This window comes from Malaclemys terrapin, chromosome 7, assembly GCF_027887155.1.
Source record: "Malaclemys terrapin pileata isolate rMalTer1 chromosome 7, rMalTer1.hap1, whole genome shotgun sequence".
Lineage (NCBI taxonomy): Eukaryota > Metazoa > Chordata > Testudines > Emydidae > Malaclemys > Malaclemys terrapin.
In genome coordinates, this window is record NC_071511.1 from 25414873 (window position 1) to 25432842 (window position 17970).

The 17970-nt window shown below is 37.5% G+C and overlaps 1 protein-coding gene across 5 annotated transcripts in view; it reads left to right on the forward strand.

The window, feature by feature from the left end:
• The window catches only part of ARHGEF3 (Rho guanine nucleotide exchange factor 3), a 254116-nt gene that overhangs the window by 218551 nt on the left and 17595 nt on the right, over positions 1 to 17970 (forward strand). For all 5 annotated transcript variants that reach the window (XM_054036261.1, XM_054036257.1, XM_054036258.1 and 2 more), the window contains 5 exons: positions 1195 to 1365; positions 5280 to 5342; positions 5677 to 5773; positions 5867 to 5943; positions 13415 to 13672. In XM_054036261.1, the coding sequence (XP_053892236.1) occupies positions 1195 to 1365; positions 5280 to 5342; positions 5677 to 5773; positions 5867 to 5943; positions 13415 to 13672 (666 nt within the window). The remainder of the gene's footprint in view (positions 1 to 1194; positions 1366 to 5279; positions 5343 to 5676; positions 5774 to 5866; positions 5944 to 13414; positions 13673 to 17970) is intronic.

The following is a 17970-nucleotide window of genomic DNA, read 5'->3' on the forward strand; positions in this document are numbered from 1 at the left end:
ATAGCAAAGTGGGGGCCATAAAGATAAAACATACAGAAATGAGGGTTTCACAACCACAACTATTGAGAAGTGATTTCTTGCCAGACAGGATGCTATCAAACTAAGTTTTCTTTTTTATTTGGGCATAAGCTTTCGTGAGTAAAAACCTCACTTCTTCGGATGCATAGCTCTGTGCAAGTTTTTTGTTGAGGTTGATGGATTTCCACTCCATACGGCTAAATTTAGTGCCTTGCATGTTGTCAAGTATCAGGGGGTAGCCGTGTTAGTCTGTATCTACAAAAACAACAAAGAGTCTGGTGGCACCTTAAAGACTAACAGATTTATTTGGGCATAAGCTTTCGTGAGTAAATGCATCCGAAGAAGTGAGGTTTTTACTCACGAAAGCTTATGCCCAAATAAATCTGTTAGTCTTTAAGGTGCCACCAGACTCTTTGTTGTTTTTGTAGATACAGACTAACACGGCTACCCCCTGATACTTAAGTTTTCTTTAAATCTTCTAGGCTCTTCTCTTCTCTTTGGAGGTGATAGGCATTATTAGGACAGGATTGTATTCCTAACAGCCCAACAGCACCTTATTTCAATGTGACTAGTTTGGAATGTAAGCATGTGACCATACACTTTCCAGTTTATGGCTGCCTCTGCTGTTTAGCCAAAGATCTTAGCCTAAGAACACGGCCTTAGACTATCATAGTGAGAGAAGGCCTATAAACAGGCAGACTGTGATTTTGATTCTTGTTTTTTACCTCTGTAACTAGCTAAGTGATAAACATATACCTAAATTCTTAAAGTATAGGCCTTTACAGACAGGCCTAAATATCTATATCCTAATGTTCTTATTGATTGCAATGTGTATGAATGCTCTGCATAGAATGTACACATTAATCCTATACACACTGAGGATAGAGAGCAAATATATGCCACTGCAGGAAGGAGGTTATTGAACTATAAATGGACCAGAAACATGCTTTCACATGCCATTTCTTATGTTCCTATTACTAAAATAAAAGGTTGTAGTGCCAATATCCTCAACAAATTTGGAAAGATTGGAATTGATAGTTATATAAACCATTTAATTTTATTGCACATATATGCAACCTTTTCTTGTAAATATATTATTTTTGCTTTGGGGAAACTGAAATGAAATGTGAGCAAACTGATCTCTCTAACATTTGTCCTACTTTTATGTCTTGTTAGCGTTCTATTAGTTTCCGTAGTGACAGTCGCCCTGATCTGTTCACCCCACGACCATGGTCTCGAAATGTACCCCCTGCTAGCACAAAACGAAGGGACAGCAAGCTGTGGAGTGAGACCTTTGATGTTTGTGTCAATCAGATGCTTACATCCAAAGAAATCAAGCGTCAAGAGGTACTATTATTCCAATGCTTCTAAACTTTTGACAGTTTTGTCTAAAGCAGAGGTTCTCAGACTCTTTGCTAAGGCAATTCACCAACTGCATTTTGTCTCTTTGCAACCCTCCATTACATATATGCATCCTCTGCTCCAACATCACAACCCTAATCCCATCCTGGCCTGGTGTGTAGGGAAGGCCCAGGGATGGAGGGGTTGGAGAATGAGCCCAGTCCACACTTGCCTGAGTGGCGGCTCCTCTTCTGCAGGGCTGGGCTCAGCTCCCCACTTTGGGAGTTGCGAATTGGCACATGGGGTTGCAATGCCATTCAGGTTTGGTCTGGCTGCCCCTCCATCATGATGGAGTACTGTGCAGTACTGCGACTCTGAATGCCCCAGCCCAGTAGGATCTGAGCTGCCACTACGATGTGGGGTGACCTCACTCTCCAAAACCCCTCACTCTGGGAGCTCCCCTGTATGTTTGTTTTCACCAGGAAAATCTGTCCCCGGATTTGACAACCCGTCTAAAAACTTTCTGTGACACGCTGGTGGGTTGGGACCCATCATTTGGGAAACACTGGTCTAAAGCATCGAATTCAGGGATGATAGTAAATTAGTAAACATTAGCTCAGCATTTGAAATTACAGGGTAAAATCCTGGCTCCACTGCAGTCAATGAGAATTTTTCCATTGACTTCAGTGGAACAGGATTCCACCTATGGTCTATAATGAAACCATACTAGATTATTCTTTTAAAAAAAAATGTTGTTTCAATAATTCCTGTATATTAACATTGATATTTGAAATTAAAAGTGTGCATGTTTTGGGTGGTGGTGGTTGTTTTATCTGTACTACCATAGTACCCACAGACCGCAATTAGAATAATGTACACGCTAGGTACTGAGTGCACACAAGAAAGCACAATCTTTATCCCAGGGAGCTTTCAGTAGAAGAAGTTTATTATACAAATAATATTACACAGTTGACCAAGGGTCTACATTGGTCTGTGCTGAGTGCAGACCCTGGCGCAGGGTCCTCAATTGTAGAAAGTCCACTGGTGGTGACTTAGAAGAGAATCTTTAGTGTAATGCTCCCACAGCCTCCATTGGAGGCCTTGCAGCCAGAGAGCAGCAACCCCAAAGTGCGCATGGCAGTCTGGAGAGGGAAATGTTGCCAGGACACCCAGAGAAAATGCTGATTCAAGGATGTCACTCTACACAGCCTCTGCTGGCTGTGCTTGTATAGCACCCTTCCCAGAAATGAAAGCTGGCCTCTAGTCAACAGTCTGCTCTTCTCTCAGGGCCAGGAAGGTAATTGTCATGCATCAGATTGGTTAAACCAGAGCATTAGAGGTTTAGGAGAATATAAACTTCTTGGGGAGGTCCAATGATAGGTTTCTACTAGGTGCCCTCTGCAAATATTTACAAATGAGGCACTGTCTGAAGGGGCCAGGAAGAAATAACCTTTACAGTACGGATTTGCCCATTGTGGTTCAATGCAAAAATGATTTTCAAATTCTGGAGGTTCCAGAATTCATAGAACCATACGGTTAGAAGGGACCATAAGGGTCATTTAATCTATCCTGCTGCCATGATGCAGGACTTGTTGTGTCTAAACCATCCAAGGCAGATGGCTATCCAACTGCTTTTTGAAAACCTCCAATGAAGGAGCTTCCGTGACTTCCCTAGGCAGTTTGTTCCATTGTCCTACTATTCTTACAGTTAGGAAGTTTTGCTTGAGATTTAATCTAAATCTGCTATGCTGTAGTTTGAACCCACTGCCTCTTGTCCTGCCCTCTGTGGCAAGAGAGAACATTTTTTCTCCATCATTGTTATGGCAGCCTTTCAAGTATTTGAATACCTCTGTCATGCCCAGTTCCTTCAGCCTTTGCTCATATGGCTTGCATTCCATCCCTTTGATTATCTTTGTCACTTGCTTCTGGATCCTTTCCAGTTTCTCTACATCCTATCTATACAATAGTGATCAAAATTGGACACCGTTCTGCAGCTGAGGCCTGACCAGCACCAAGTAGAGCGGTACTATCACCTGCTGTGACTTGCATGCTAGGCCTCTGTTAATGTAAAACAAAATTGCATTTGCTTTTTTTGTGGCAGCATCTCATTGTTGACTCATGTTGAGTTTGTGATCCACCATAACTCCCAGATCGTTCTGAACAGTGTTGCTGCCAAGCCAGTTATTCCCCCATTCTATATTTGTGCATTTGGTTTTTCTTCCCTAAGTGTAGCATGTTAAATTTCATCTTGTTGTCTATAGCCCAGTTCTCCAATTTATTAAGAGCTCTTTTTGAATTTTTGCTCTATCCTCCAAAGTGTTTGCAACCGTCCCCCTTTCCCCCCCCCCCCCCCCAACTCTGTTTCATCTGCAGATTTGATCAGTATGCTCTCTCTTCCTACAGCCAGGTCATTAAAGGTGTTAAATAACACTGGACCAAAAACAGATCCCTATGGAACTCCTTTCAATCTGACATCGTTCTATTAATAGTTACTCTGTTTGAGGTTGCTTAACCAATTATGTATCCACTTAATGATAGTTCTACTGAGCCCACAGTTCTCCAGCTTATTTATGAGACTGTCATGTGGGACTGTGTCAAAAGCCTTGCTAAAGTCCAGGCATATTGTGTCCACTGCATTCCCCCTATGCACCAAACCAGTTACCTTGTCAAAGAAGGAAACCAAGTTTGGTATGATTTATTTTGAGTAAATCCATGCTGGCTGCTAGTGATCACCCTTTCATCCTCAAGGTATCTGCAAATTGAATGTTTTATACATTGTTCTGATAGCTTCCCAGGTATTGAGGTCAGGCTGACTGGTCTATAGTTCCCTAGATCCTCCTTTCCCCTTCCCTTCCCCCACTTAAAAGATGGGCACTGTATTAGCCTTTCTCCAGTGTTCTGGGACTTCTGTCATCCAAGAGCATGCAAATACTATTCCCAATGGTTCTGAAATTTCTTCTGCTAATTCCTTTAGCACCCTGGCGTGAATAGCATCAGGGCCCGCTTACTTGAATTTCTTCAGGTTAGTCAGAAAATCTCTAACATTCTTTACTTATCCTGATCTGCATCCCTTCCCTTTTATTGTCTATGATAACTTTGCTAGTGGTCTGGTCACATGTTGTTTTTTGTGTGAAAGACTGAAGCAAAGTAGGCATTGAACAGATCTTCTGCCTTATCTTACGTTACCAACTCACCTTCTCCATTGAGCAGTGGACCCACACCATCCCTGGTTGTGTTTTTTTGTTTATTTGTTTTCTTTTGTTTTGTTTTTTTGTCTGACCTATTTGGATACTGTCACTGGTAAGATATTGTACTGGAAGTGTGCATAACATTAAATTGCTATTTATTTCTAATAATAAAATGCAAATCTCACTTCATAAGAAATGGCTAGTATGAGGAGAAAGAACTCTGTGGGACTGTGTTTCTTTCAAGGAAAAACTGCTATGCCAAATTTAAAAGTACTTTTAATACCACCTATACATTTAAAGCAACTCCAACATTGGTACCATTAGACAGTCTGGAACCCTTTTCCCAACTATGTCTTTTTAAAAACCCAGACACAAAACTCTCTCACAATTAGCTGTACAAACACCAATTATTTTACCAAAAATAGTTGATATCGTTTAGTTACATCAAAATATAACACATAAGATGGTCTTCTGGATTGGAAACCTGTCAAACCAAAAACTGTACTTCTGTAACTTTTTCAGACAAATGTTTCATGAGAAGTCTTGCAAGAACATGTCTTCAAAAGTAATGCTGAGCAAATAGGTGATTTTATAGATTAAATCTTTATTTCTTCAACTAGATTTAGCAAGAAAATGTAGCTGTGCACTAATACAGCTGTTGAGAATATAACAGCAGTTTTTAAAGTTGAGTACCATTTAAATAAGAAATTTATTATATGTCCTTTTTTACAGGCTATCTTTGAACTTTCCCAGGGAGAAGAAGATTTGATAGAAGACTTGAAGTTAGCAAAAAAGGTATTTATATACATACATGATTGAAAAATTGTGTGTTTTTTTGCCTTTTAAACCTCCCCTCCTGCCCACTTTTTTTATAGTAGATTTAATAGTAGCAACTGCCATCTAGTTAAGGTTGAAAAACAACTACTACAATCCCTGTTTTTACACTCTTAACATTCTGAAACATTCTACTTTTGGACTGAGTGTTTTCTAATTGGTATCTAACACAAGGTGTGCTTGTGAAAATTTGAAATAAAATACCATCAGCCACTTTAGAGTTATGGGAGGATTTAAGAGCTATCTCTAATTTCTTGGATATCAAATATATGCTAAAGTTTGCTTGTTTTTGCAGGCTTATCATGATCCTATGCTTAAACTCTCCATAATGACAGAGCAAGAATTAAACCAGATTTTTGGAACACTGGATTCTCTAATCCCGCTACATGAAGGTATAATTCCGTTCAATGAATTATTATGATTCTACACTCATTTATACTTGGCATGCTCAGCAAGTGAATTTTTCTTTATTTTATTTTGATCAGATCTTCTTAAGCGGCTTCAGGAGGTCAGGAAACCTGATGGATCTACTGAGCATGTTGGTCATATCCTTGTGGCCTGGGTGAGGCAGATTTTCTAATCAAATTTGAAGTTAATTTGTAATTGTTTCATTGGTTTGTATCTTTTAGCAGACCATTTATCTTTTATATTGAGTATCTCTTCAAAAGTATATTTCAAGTCTTAATTTTTAAAGAGACAGTTGGCTAATAAGAATTGCAATACAATCAAATTAGGAACATTTCCCCTACATTTTCTGACTTATCATTTTAAAATTTAGAAAAGTATGTGTTTTCAAAGCCCTAGTTGTTTTAGTGATCTGTAGTGTTAAGAGCACTTTAAGTAAAAATCATGCGCCAGCCACGTGACCCCATGTTTATATGGAAAGATACAGAACGTTTCTTTTGTAAGGATTTAGATAGACAGTTTATTTTATAGTATAAAGAAAGTGATTTAATAATCAGTAGAAAATAGGTTTTGCTGTTTTCAAGGTAATAGCCAGTGGAAAATATTTGGCAGCCCTTTTCAAAACACTGGGCTATTAAGAGTCAGAAATGTGTGTGTAATGAAACTAGTTAATGACTGTTGGTGAGTAACAAAAAATTTACTCTGGTTTTCTTGGAGTAAAAGAATTATTAGATTTGTTTTTGTTTTGTATTCAAACTTCAGCTTGTCTAAAGATGGTTAGAGGTAATTTGAATTTAGAAGATTTTATGTATATTCATATATAAATGTACAGCTTTTTAGCTGAGGTACCACTAAAGTGCCAAAGGCCCAGATCCACAAAGGTACTTAGGCACCTAAGTCCCAGTTTTAGGCTGACTGTGATCCACAAAATCCCCACTGGGACGCTACCTCAGTCATTTTCTAAACTCAGTGCCTAAATTTTCAGGGTAAAAGTTCTCTAGACACCTAAATTCTTGCCTCTGGGGATGCACACTGCCGCTGATGCCTTTTAGGTGTCTGGATGCCTATCTCCCACTAATCCCCAATGTAATACACAAATAGGTGCTCTTCTTCCTATCTTTCCCCAGTCTCACCTGTGGAACCCAATCTGGCATGTACTCGGAGGCTGCCAACTAGATTGTATCCCAATCAAAAGGGGGGGAGGGTGCCACCCATGTATTCACCTGGATTGTTGAAGACCCAAGTTCAATTCTCCCCTCTGCCTGGAGGTGGGGCGGGAGGGGAAGAGGATTTGAACAGGGATCTCCTACCTCTCAATGGTGTGCTCTAACCACTGAGCTATGGGATATTCTGATGTGGGGCTCCCTCAGTCACTCCTCTTGAAGCTGTTCTACTCTTTATAAATATTTAGTCACTGGGCCAGAGAGAGAGAGAGGGTCTAATCCAGTGGTTAGGGCAACCACCTAGGTTGTGGGAGACCCAGGATCTAGTCCCCCTGCTCCAAAGACTCTTTCTTTATATATTGTGAAATAGCTTCAGTATGACAAGTGAGGGAGCCCCACATGTGAATATCCCATAGTTTGGTGGTTTAGGGTACCTATTTCTCCCCATTCATTTTATAGGAAGCCTGGGTGCCTAACTCAGGCTCTGTGGATTGCAGTGTTGTTCCTCTGTGGATCCATGCCTAAACTCCCTAATCCTGTGGTACCTTATTGAGCCTCTCAGCTCTCTGTAACTGGGGGATCCAGCTCAGCAGACTCTGAAGGTCTTTTGTGCTTTCCTTAGTGCAGACTTCAAAGCTGAACTAGTTCCTCTGGTTATCAAATCCATGATTATTCAAAGGTTTTAGGTACTTCCCTCCCTACCCCCCCCCCCCCCCAAAAGACTTTATATAACTGAGATTGTATCATACACAGCTGGCACCAACAATCATAAAATAGCTTTTTGATCTCAACAAGATTTTGTTTAGGCCAAAGAGGTTTGGAAAAGCTTGTGGTAAACATTTGAGACTTTTGGACACTTATCCAAACCAGAGTACTAAATCTTTTGAAGCTTCATCATCAATAGGTAATCTACAGTAATTCAAAAATAGTCTGTAAAAGTCCCTGTCATCTTTTGATCGTCTTGATTTTTCTTAGCTTGGGTACCCTGACTGTTTATCTTAAAATTGTCGGTAAAATTTTCCTATGCACCTAAGTGACTTAGGAGCCAAAATCATGCTATGTAAATTTTACCCTGTGTCTAGAACAAACTAATAATTCTCCATATAGTATACACCTTCACATCTAACACAAAAATCCATTTTGTTTTTTAAATACATCTAGCATTAAGGTTTGCTTTTAACTGCAGATGTCTTTACGCTAGTAGGAACTGCTGACCAAAAAGGAAAAAGTGAAAAGACCCCTTTAAACAAGAAACCCTTTGAGATGGTGACCCTTGTTATTCTTTTTGACCTCAAATGAATCACTTATTTCCTATCTTGAAAGCCTATAAATGGATGAGTGATTATTTTTCTTCACTGAGCCATCTCTTTTTTTTTAATGTGGCTATTTCCCACTGTTTTAGTTAAATGAATTTTCAGTTAAGTTTTCAATTATTTCCAGCAATTTAACTTGATTTCGAGTGGGTGATGGGGAGACGGACACAACACTCACAGTGACTTGTTTTGAGAGAATGAAACCATTTAAAAGTGTTACAGTGGACACAAGTAATTTGGATACATTCAAAATACTTAGCTACCCAAAGTGAAAAATAGCAGTTGAATTTTGAGATGAAATATTAATTCATAAGGAGTGGAAGAAACATCATATAGTGAAAATCCAAAATGTTTTTATTCTCATTAGTTTAGAATGATCAATTCATTCTGGAGTATTATAATGAAGTCACAAATAAATTATAATTGATTACTCTAAATGAGTTAGACTCATGGGTTTGTTATTCACCTGTGTAGGTATTTAGACATGCAACCAAAAATTGAAGTTTCCAAGACTGGGCAAACACGTTGTTTGGACACTCCATTATAATGAAATGCACATTGATGTGTGCATAACTAGCCCAGACAGTTATGAGAATCATGCCTCAAAATATAACTTTTACTTTTCTGGTGTTGCATCGTTTTGTATAATTTCTGTAATTATAATCCACATTTATACAGGAGGAAGACTATAACATTTTCCTGGTTCTCTAAATAATGGACAAAATATTTATTATTTAAAAAAGAAAAAAAAAAAGGCACCACAGACCACCAATTAGTTTGTACACTGACTTTTGCTTTTTACCTCAAAAGTTTATCTTTGCCTTATACAGGTATAAACAAATTTATTTGTCTTTTATATAGATTTCATTTACTACAATCTTTTGGAACACTACTCTCTTTAGTATTTTCTTGCTCTATAAAATATGCTTTCGTTATATTGTCTTGTAAAAAGTAGCTTTTGCTCGACGATTTTGATATTGCCACCATCACAGTAGGTTCATCTTGAACAAATGGAGAGAGCTATTCAGAGTATGCAGAGGGAACAAGAAAACTGATCTAGTGTGAAAGCAGGATTATAGGAGTTGTTGGTTACCTTGGCGGTCGGGCAGCATCGTAACAAATGTAATGATACGAGTGGCAAATGGGCAGTGATGTGCTAAGGATTTTAGTTAGTTTTTGTGTCCACTACTTACTGCTAATTCCTTTTTTTGTAATGGAAATATTGGACACTTACAGGGTTTTGAAAAGGAGCAAGTAGAACCTAAATTAGCAGTGACTCATGGACAATTTTAATTAATTAAAAAATATAAATTACAAATCAGCAAAGTAAGTAAACTAGACTTCTATCAGAAAAGTTGAACCAGGATATTCTTTAAGGATTAAGTGCAACATATATTTCATAAAGCTATTTTGTTTTCTCCTAATGAGAGGTTAGTGATTGAACTGGATCCTGCTTCAGGTCGCTGTTCAGCAAGGTTCTTAAGCACGTGCCTAACTTTAAGTATGTAAGTAGACTTAGGGTAGGTCTACACTTACCCGGTAGTTCGGCGGCGAGCGATCGAACTTCTGGGTTCGACTTATCGCGTCTTGTCTGGAGGCGATAAATCGAACCCGGAAGTGCTCGCTGTCGACTGCAGTACTCCAGCTAGACGAGAGGAGTACCGCGGAGTCGACGGGGGAGCCTGCCTGCCGCGTGTGGACCGAGGTAAGTTCGAACTAAGGTACTTCGAACTTCAGCTACGTTATTCACGTAGCTGAAGTTGCGTACCTTAGTTCGAATTAGGGGGTTAGTGTAGACCTGGCCTTACTGACTTCTAAGGGACTACTCGTAGGTTTAAAGTTAGGCATTTGCTTATATACTTTGAGTCAAGGCATTAATTAGCCAGTAACATTTTCAAATGACTATTGTTTACAGTACTTAATATTAACATGAAGAAAATGATAGCTTTTTGGAACTTTCAAAATAAATTTTAGCATGATTTTCTTTAGGAACTGTGAAAACCCATGAAGGCATTTTTAAAGTAAAAAGTATAAAAATATAAACAAGTTATTTCAGTTTTGCTTTCAGCTGCTTCACTATGCTCATTTTCAATGAGAAGTAAAATATCAAAGAAATGTTAAAATATTAGAAGTACAATTATGATTTTATTGCACACTGTGTAGCTTTTTCTATTGTGTGTAAAATCTAACCTATCTGATGATACATAGTGAATCATTTTTGGTCATCAGTGTGCAGAAAGAGTGGAGTACTGTTTAAAGATTTTTTTTTTTTAAATGCACACAAATTAGGATGGAGTTAATTTTGGTACTTTTGTTTAATTTATTAGTACCCAAAGTTGTATTTTATTTGTCGAGCTTAAGCTAATATCACCTGAGACAAGAAGGAAAGGAACAAATAGTGCTTAAATTTAATGTCTCTGATCTTGTTTTTAAAGAATATAACTGATAGTGTTCCCTGACAAGTTCTATCCTTTGGCTTGGAGGAAAATAAAGGGAATGGAGAAAATATTACCAGCAGTTTTTTGTTTGTTTTGTTTTGTTTTACTTAAAGCACAAATTTGGCAGCCAAATCAAATCAGGCCTGTTGAGTAATCATGGTTGGTAAATGCATTGTTACACCCCAGGTACCCAGTCTGAAGAGTAGGAGAATGGAAGGATTTCACCCCAGCCTTGGGCTTCTCACCCCAAGGGTTGCACTTAGAGACTGAGCGGGGTCAAAGATGCAGACAGCTCTGAACCATAAGTCTCAGAAGAGGTGGTGCTGGGACAAAATGATAAATTAAAAAGCAATGAGTTGCCAGGCCCAAATGGCATACATCCAAGAGTTTTGATAGAGCTTAAGAATGAAGTCACTGAGAAGCTAACAACAAATCTGCCCTTTTCTAATTTAAAAACAAAACAAAATAGCTACTATAACAGAGTATTTGAGAGCAGGAGATCTTCTTGTATTTGAAAGTGGTTCTAGGGGGTGATCCAGGGAATTACAACCAGTAAGCTTCACATATGTACTTGGTAAATTGGTCAAAAATATAATTAAAAAAAAAAAGAAAAGAAAATGAAGTACTTGGAAAATTCTGATATGATAGGGATCATGGTTTCTCCAAAGGAAAATCATGCCTCATTAATCTGTTACAATTCTTTGAATGTTTCAGAGTAGTGGATAAAGGAAAACTAGTTGGAATAATTTAGTTAGAATTTCCACAAACCTTTAACAAGAGACTATCAAAAAAGCTATTATGGGGAGAGAGTAAGTATTATCATAGATCAAAAACTGACTTAGAAAAGACAGAACAGGAATTAAGTCACTTTTCACATAGCACAAGTTGAACAGTGGTGTGCTTCATGATTCTATATTAGAACTAGCATTGCTTGATATACTAATGATCCGGAAAAGGGATTGCGCAGTCAGGTGCCAAAAGCTGCAGATGTTACACATTTAGGTTAGTCAAGTCCACAGAAGACTGTATGGAAATTTAGAAAGCACTAACTAAACCAGATAAACCACAGCCCAGTGGTAGATGAAATTTGTGTTGATAAATGCAAAGTAATGCACATTGGAGGGGGAAAATAAATTTAGAAACATGTAAAGTATAGGAGTAGTTCAACAGTATCAACTCGGGTCAAGGACCTGGGCATTGTTGTGGACAGCTCAATTAAACATCTTTGCTCAGTGTGCAACTGTGGTAAAAAGTTAACAAAATACATAAGGATACATAAGGAATGGCATGTAGAATAATATGGAAAATATAATTTAAATATAAATGCAATGATTCACCACCTTGAATAACATGTGCAGTATTGGTCACCCCATTTCAAAAAGGTTATTGCAGAATTAGAGGACATACAGAGGAAGGCAATGAGAATTATTAGGAACATGGAAGAACTCTTGAGTAGAGCTTTAAAAGAGTAATGATAGAATAGAGACTAATAAGGGGGGGAACGATAACACATAATAATGGATGATATAAAGGAGGTAGATCGGGAGATTCAATTGTTCCTGTCTCCTACCAGAAGAACAAGAGGACACTTAATTAAATTGAAAGCCAGCAAATTCAAAACTGATAAAAATAAATATTTTTTTTTTCTCACAACTCCTAATCAGACTGTGAAATTTATTGCCAGAGGATGCCACTGAACCAAGAATTGAGCAACATTCAAAGCAGGATTGGGCATTTATATAGATAACAATATCAACATTTAATATGGTTAATTCTAAGAGATTTTTAAAAGTGATAGAAAACCTAATCCTTTATGCCAATCTCTAATAGAGATTTGGATGAGACCTTCATGGCAAGCAGATTCTACCACACCTACCTTCTGTGGGGTATCTGGTATCTTCTTCTGAAGTATCTGATGGTTGCCGTTGTCAGAGACAAGATACTGGACTTAGATGGACCCCAGATCTGATCCAATGTGGCAGTTCCTTTCTTCCTATGGAAATGCTACAGTGTTACAAAAATGTACAAAGCACTACCACCGTTCATTTTTGTTACTCAAATCTTCACAACCTCCAACAGAAGTCCAGGTGGTGTGGGAAATGTTTCAGTAAGTAAAGTCCAGGTTGAGGGGACTACTTGGGAGGACTGAGAGGGAACCCACAACAGGATTGAAAAGCCCAGAGGCTAGGTCATCCATGCAAAAGTATTGAGCCTCCTCACTATCTCCTGGTTCTCTCTGGCTGACTGGTAGTGTCTCCACAAAAAATCAGGCTGTCAGAGCCTCTTCCCACCAGTAGCCCTTTTCACTGGGGAGACTCCCCAACAGGAACCTGCTGAATTAATACTTAAGGGCCATGAATGAACAATGGTGAGGACTATGTACAAAAGAATTTGCAAATTAGGAGTTAGAGCAGTATCATGGCCAAATCCAAATTCCAGGTACTTCATTTCTGCCTTATCTAATAACTTACAGGAAAAACTGTGTAGAATAACTTATCTTGCTGCAGGGGAAATTTAATAATCGGAGAAGATATACCTTGTAAACCTTATCTAACTCCCATTATTACTAATGAGCTATGGTTCAACACCAAGGGGAGAGACCTCTAAATCAATTTTAAAATACCTGAAGCACAGAGGGGGTTTTGTACAGAACACTGCCCTTCTGCTTTCAGTTTTACATCTTAGTTTCAAAATACATTTTTCTCTTTCCTCAGTTGCCTTGCCTAAACTCATATGATAGCTACTGCAGTAATCAAGTAGCAGCCAAAGCCTTATTGGACCACAAGAAACAGGATCACAGGGTGCAAGACTTCCTACAGCGCTGCTTAGAGTCTCCTTTCAGCCGCAAACTGGACCTCTGGAATTTCCTTGACATCCCAAGAAGTCGCCTAGTGAAATACCCACTGCTGCTCAGAGAAATTTTGAGGCATACTCCAAATGATCATCCAGATCAACAGCACCTGGAAGAAGCGGTAAGTTGGTGGTGGTGGTGGTTTTTTTTTTTTTTTTTTTTTGGTAACAAATTTCATAGCATTTAGCTTCAGCTCTGAAGGGTGTTCCATAAAACTAATTCTAAACTAATGAATGGAGTGTCTAAATATGTAGATTTTTCTGAAAATGTAATTCGGTCATATAGCTGTTAAGTGACATCCAGAGAGGGTAGATCATTTTCTCCCTGGAATAGCAGCTTCAGCTTCTCCATACCAGTTGTACTGGGGTGCTGGCCCCACTGCATCAATGTAAGGGCCTAATCCAGAGGACATTGAAATCAATGGAAAGACTCCCAGTAACTTCAGTGGACTTTGGATCAAGCTCTAAATGCTGACATGCAGCCCATTCTCTGGACATCTCTTGATCATCTTTTCTTAATGTGGCCTTCCATGCAGGTGTACGGAGACTCAACGTGGAGACTCCCTCTTACCTGCCTCTTCATTCCCAGCTTTTAGGGGGGTGTAGAAGCACTCCTGTTCAGCCAGATTGATTACCTGAACAGTCTCCATACCCAGGTGAATTTCACCCACAGAAATCATACTGAAAAAGATATGATTTGAGCTGGCCTCTATTCCATGTTTTATTCTGATCAGTGTATGTGGTATGAAATAAAAACAGAGAAGTGAGGTGAATTCAAAGCATGTATTGTTAAAGGAAAGGGCCTGATTGACATGTTGACAGATTTCCCTTCCCTTTGCCTTACCTTTGGGAGTATGGCATGAATGTCACAACACAGCTAGTAAGATGTATTGTGCAACAAATTTGTTTGAAAGAAACCATTTTACATGCTTTGCAGTTATTTTTTATCACCCCAGGAATAATTATTACAAATTAAATGGCACTACATTTAATTAAAAGTTCTATCATTAGCAGAATTCATTATTAGCCTTAGTTGTATGTAGAGCTTGTAGATTTTAACAGTTACTTGCTGAAAAATTCAGGGGCTATTTTTTGACAATATAATATTTCACAAGATATCACAGAGTACACATCTGCTATCACTATGCTACTCATTACCCAAATGCCTTGCCCATCTCTACTCCTTAATATAAAACTGTTCAGCTATGATGCAAAATTTAGAGCCTTGATATGTGGAGTTTACATGCAGATTTAAGTTTTAATCTACATGCTTTACAATGTGTGCTTTTTTCCCCTATAAATGTCTCTTTAAATCAAAAATGACAGAAACCTTAATTTAAACAGTTCTTGTTCTTTATTTCAAATTTTTGTTTTGTCTCTAGCCAATGTCTGGTAAAATACCTTCTCATTTCAAAATGCTTCCTTTCCACGAATGAAATATTTGGTAGGTGTTTTAATAGTATATAATCAGGATAATTTTTCTTGGTGTTACAGTAATTTCATATTAAATAGATTACTGCAAAACTATCAGAGTAGTGTTTATCTTTGAAGTGATATATTTCACAAACTGTACAGTTGCCAAGTTAAATTCAGGACAAGAAATTACTAAATGTTATCTCCTAAAACTTTTAGGTTTATAAGATAAATTTGTCTTCCCATCTGGAAATATGCTCTGCCAGTTAATCCCTGGTGTATATTTCTATTGGAACTGATAGACTTAATCTGGGAAAGAATCTTGAAAAAGAACCATACTTTATGCACATTCTACAGATTCTGAATGGCTACATATCGCTTTCAGACAATCTGGTAAAATGGATTTATATAACTGTATGATTATTTACCAGTGATCCTGGAATGAATGGTAAAATTCCAGTTGGCTACAACTCTCCCCATTTGCATGCCCATAACTCAAGCAGGATGAATCAATTAGTAACAAATTTACTTCCTGAATATTGCATCTTTTATTTAAGAACTGTTTATATGCTGCTTGCTAAGTACTCGAATTTATTAGTGCATTACCTCACAGAACACTTTCTCCACATGTTGTGAATAGTTGCACTTCAATATTTGCATTGTGTTGATGTAATTTCTATCTCTGGTTTAATGAAATTCACTAACATAATGTGAATTTTTAATAAACAAATTTTGTTTTGACATGCAAATATTTGAGTTTAAAATTTGCTTTTTGCAAGTAGTCAGACTAGTGATACTTGTGCTCGAATGTTTGCAGAAAATGCAGATGATTGTGAATACAGTCTAAAAATGTATTTTCTGATGTGAGTGAGTATTTCCTCAAAACTTTCTTCATTAGCAGCTCATTTCTACCTAAAAGAACCATGGCCACCTAGATTTCCAATTCCCTTCCCATGCTGTCATCACATCTAACACCAGATAGTGAATACAATTAAATTTTAAAAGGGATTGCTCTTAGTGGGGTAGGAGAGAAAGATTTAAACCTTCAAGCAGTGAAGAGAGAAACTGAAAAGATTTTGGATGGGGGGGGTGACTGGGTGAGGATTGCATCAGAAATGTAGGTAGCCAAATAAACATGTTTTTGTTTTGAGTATATGGCTGAGAAGTTCTCAAGACAATAGCTAATCCCTAGAGAATACAGAACACAGGAAAAAGTGAGAGGGAACGCATTTAAATAAAGTAATAATATGAATGTATCCTTTTTATCTAGATAATGAACTCCTCAGAGTTTATTTAGCTGGTGAGGACATAGTTATTACCTTATAAAACAGAAGCACCTTGAAGCTGTTAGCTGGGAAAAGGACAGAACCAGTCTGCAAGCCAAAGACATAATAAATCCATATATGCAAAATTGTATTTTCAGGAAGATTTACTATGGTGTTGTAGAAGATACTACTTTTGTCATTTCTGGACAAATTTTATGAAGGTGGCATAATGTACTTTAACACACGGACTCCCCCCACACACATGCAAACAACAAACTAGTAAATAAGTGTTGTATTGCATTGTTGTGACAACCGATGGCAATTATGGAAAGAAAAAATTATGAGCTGTGTGAGCCCTTATCTTAATGTACTTGAAATTAGGATTGTAACAAAATTTGTAGAAGGTCCTTTTGCTGTATAGAAGTGTAGTGATTATGAGGCAGTAGCAAAAACCTAAGCTCCCTGTAAAATCTTTTATCTAACATGAAAGTTCAAAGATTAGATTTCGGCAGACAGGATTTCGTTTGGAGATAACGAAGCAGTTTCTTTAGCATAGGAAAAGTCAAATCCACTAAATTCCAGAGAGCCTACCCAGCAACGTTTTCATATTTCATTTGATATTATAGTTCATAGATTCATAGACTTTAAGGTCAGAGTTACTGACCTTGCATATTAACTTTACTAGCCTTTGTATTTCACAGCAATCAAGTTGTATAATGGTACTGATGGCTGCTGTTCTCAAAAGTTCTAAAGGATAATGCATCTGAAACTGCCTGATATGATATAGCTATAGGTTTGATCAGTTGCTTATGGCTTCCTTGGGATTTTTGTGTACCTTGTACTTTTCAACTCCCACAAGTGTAGACACAATAATTGAAATTAGACTTTTAACTGATCTAACGTGCAAGTATCAGAACAATAAAATACAATTAATATGCCTTTATTACCTTAACAAGTGTAATTTTCATAACTGGCACAAATTCAGTGAGAAAAGCCAGTCTAATATTTTATTAATAGTACTACTTAATCACCTGCTCTCACCACCTAGAAATGATGCTTAGCGAGAAGAAATAAATTTATTCCTGACTGTTAATCTCTTATGTGACCTTGGGCAAAACACAGCCTTTCTGTACTCAGTTTCTCCATTTGTAATATGGGGATAATAAATAGTTTTTATTATACTGCCCACAAAGTAACAAAAATTACTCGTAATCCTGATCCTGCAAACGTACATGCTCAAGTATAACGTTAGTTATGTAAATAGTCTCAGTTAAGCCAATACAAATACTCACGTGAGTAAAGTATGCATAAAGTGTTGCAGGAACAAAGCCTTAATTTGTTCTGCTGTACATTGTTTGGTACAATATAGAAGATTCTGAATGTGATTTTTATATTCTATAAATATACATATAGGCTGTTTATGTACATACATGGTTGTACCAAATAGAGCGTGTGTACACATACATATACAGTAGAACCTCAGAGTTACAAACTAACTGGTCAACCATACAACTCCTTTGGAATCTGAAGTATGCAATTAGGCAGCAGCAGAGACTAAAAAAAGCAAATAGAGTACTATGTTAAATGTAAACTTCTAAAAAAAATAAAAGGAAAGTTGAATTTTTTTTTTTTTTTGACAAGTAAGGAAACTGTTTCTGTGCTTGTTTCATTTAAATTAACATGGTTAAAAGCAGCATTTTCTTCTGCCTAGTAAAAGTTTCAAAGCTGTATTTAGTCAATAT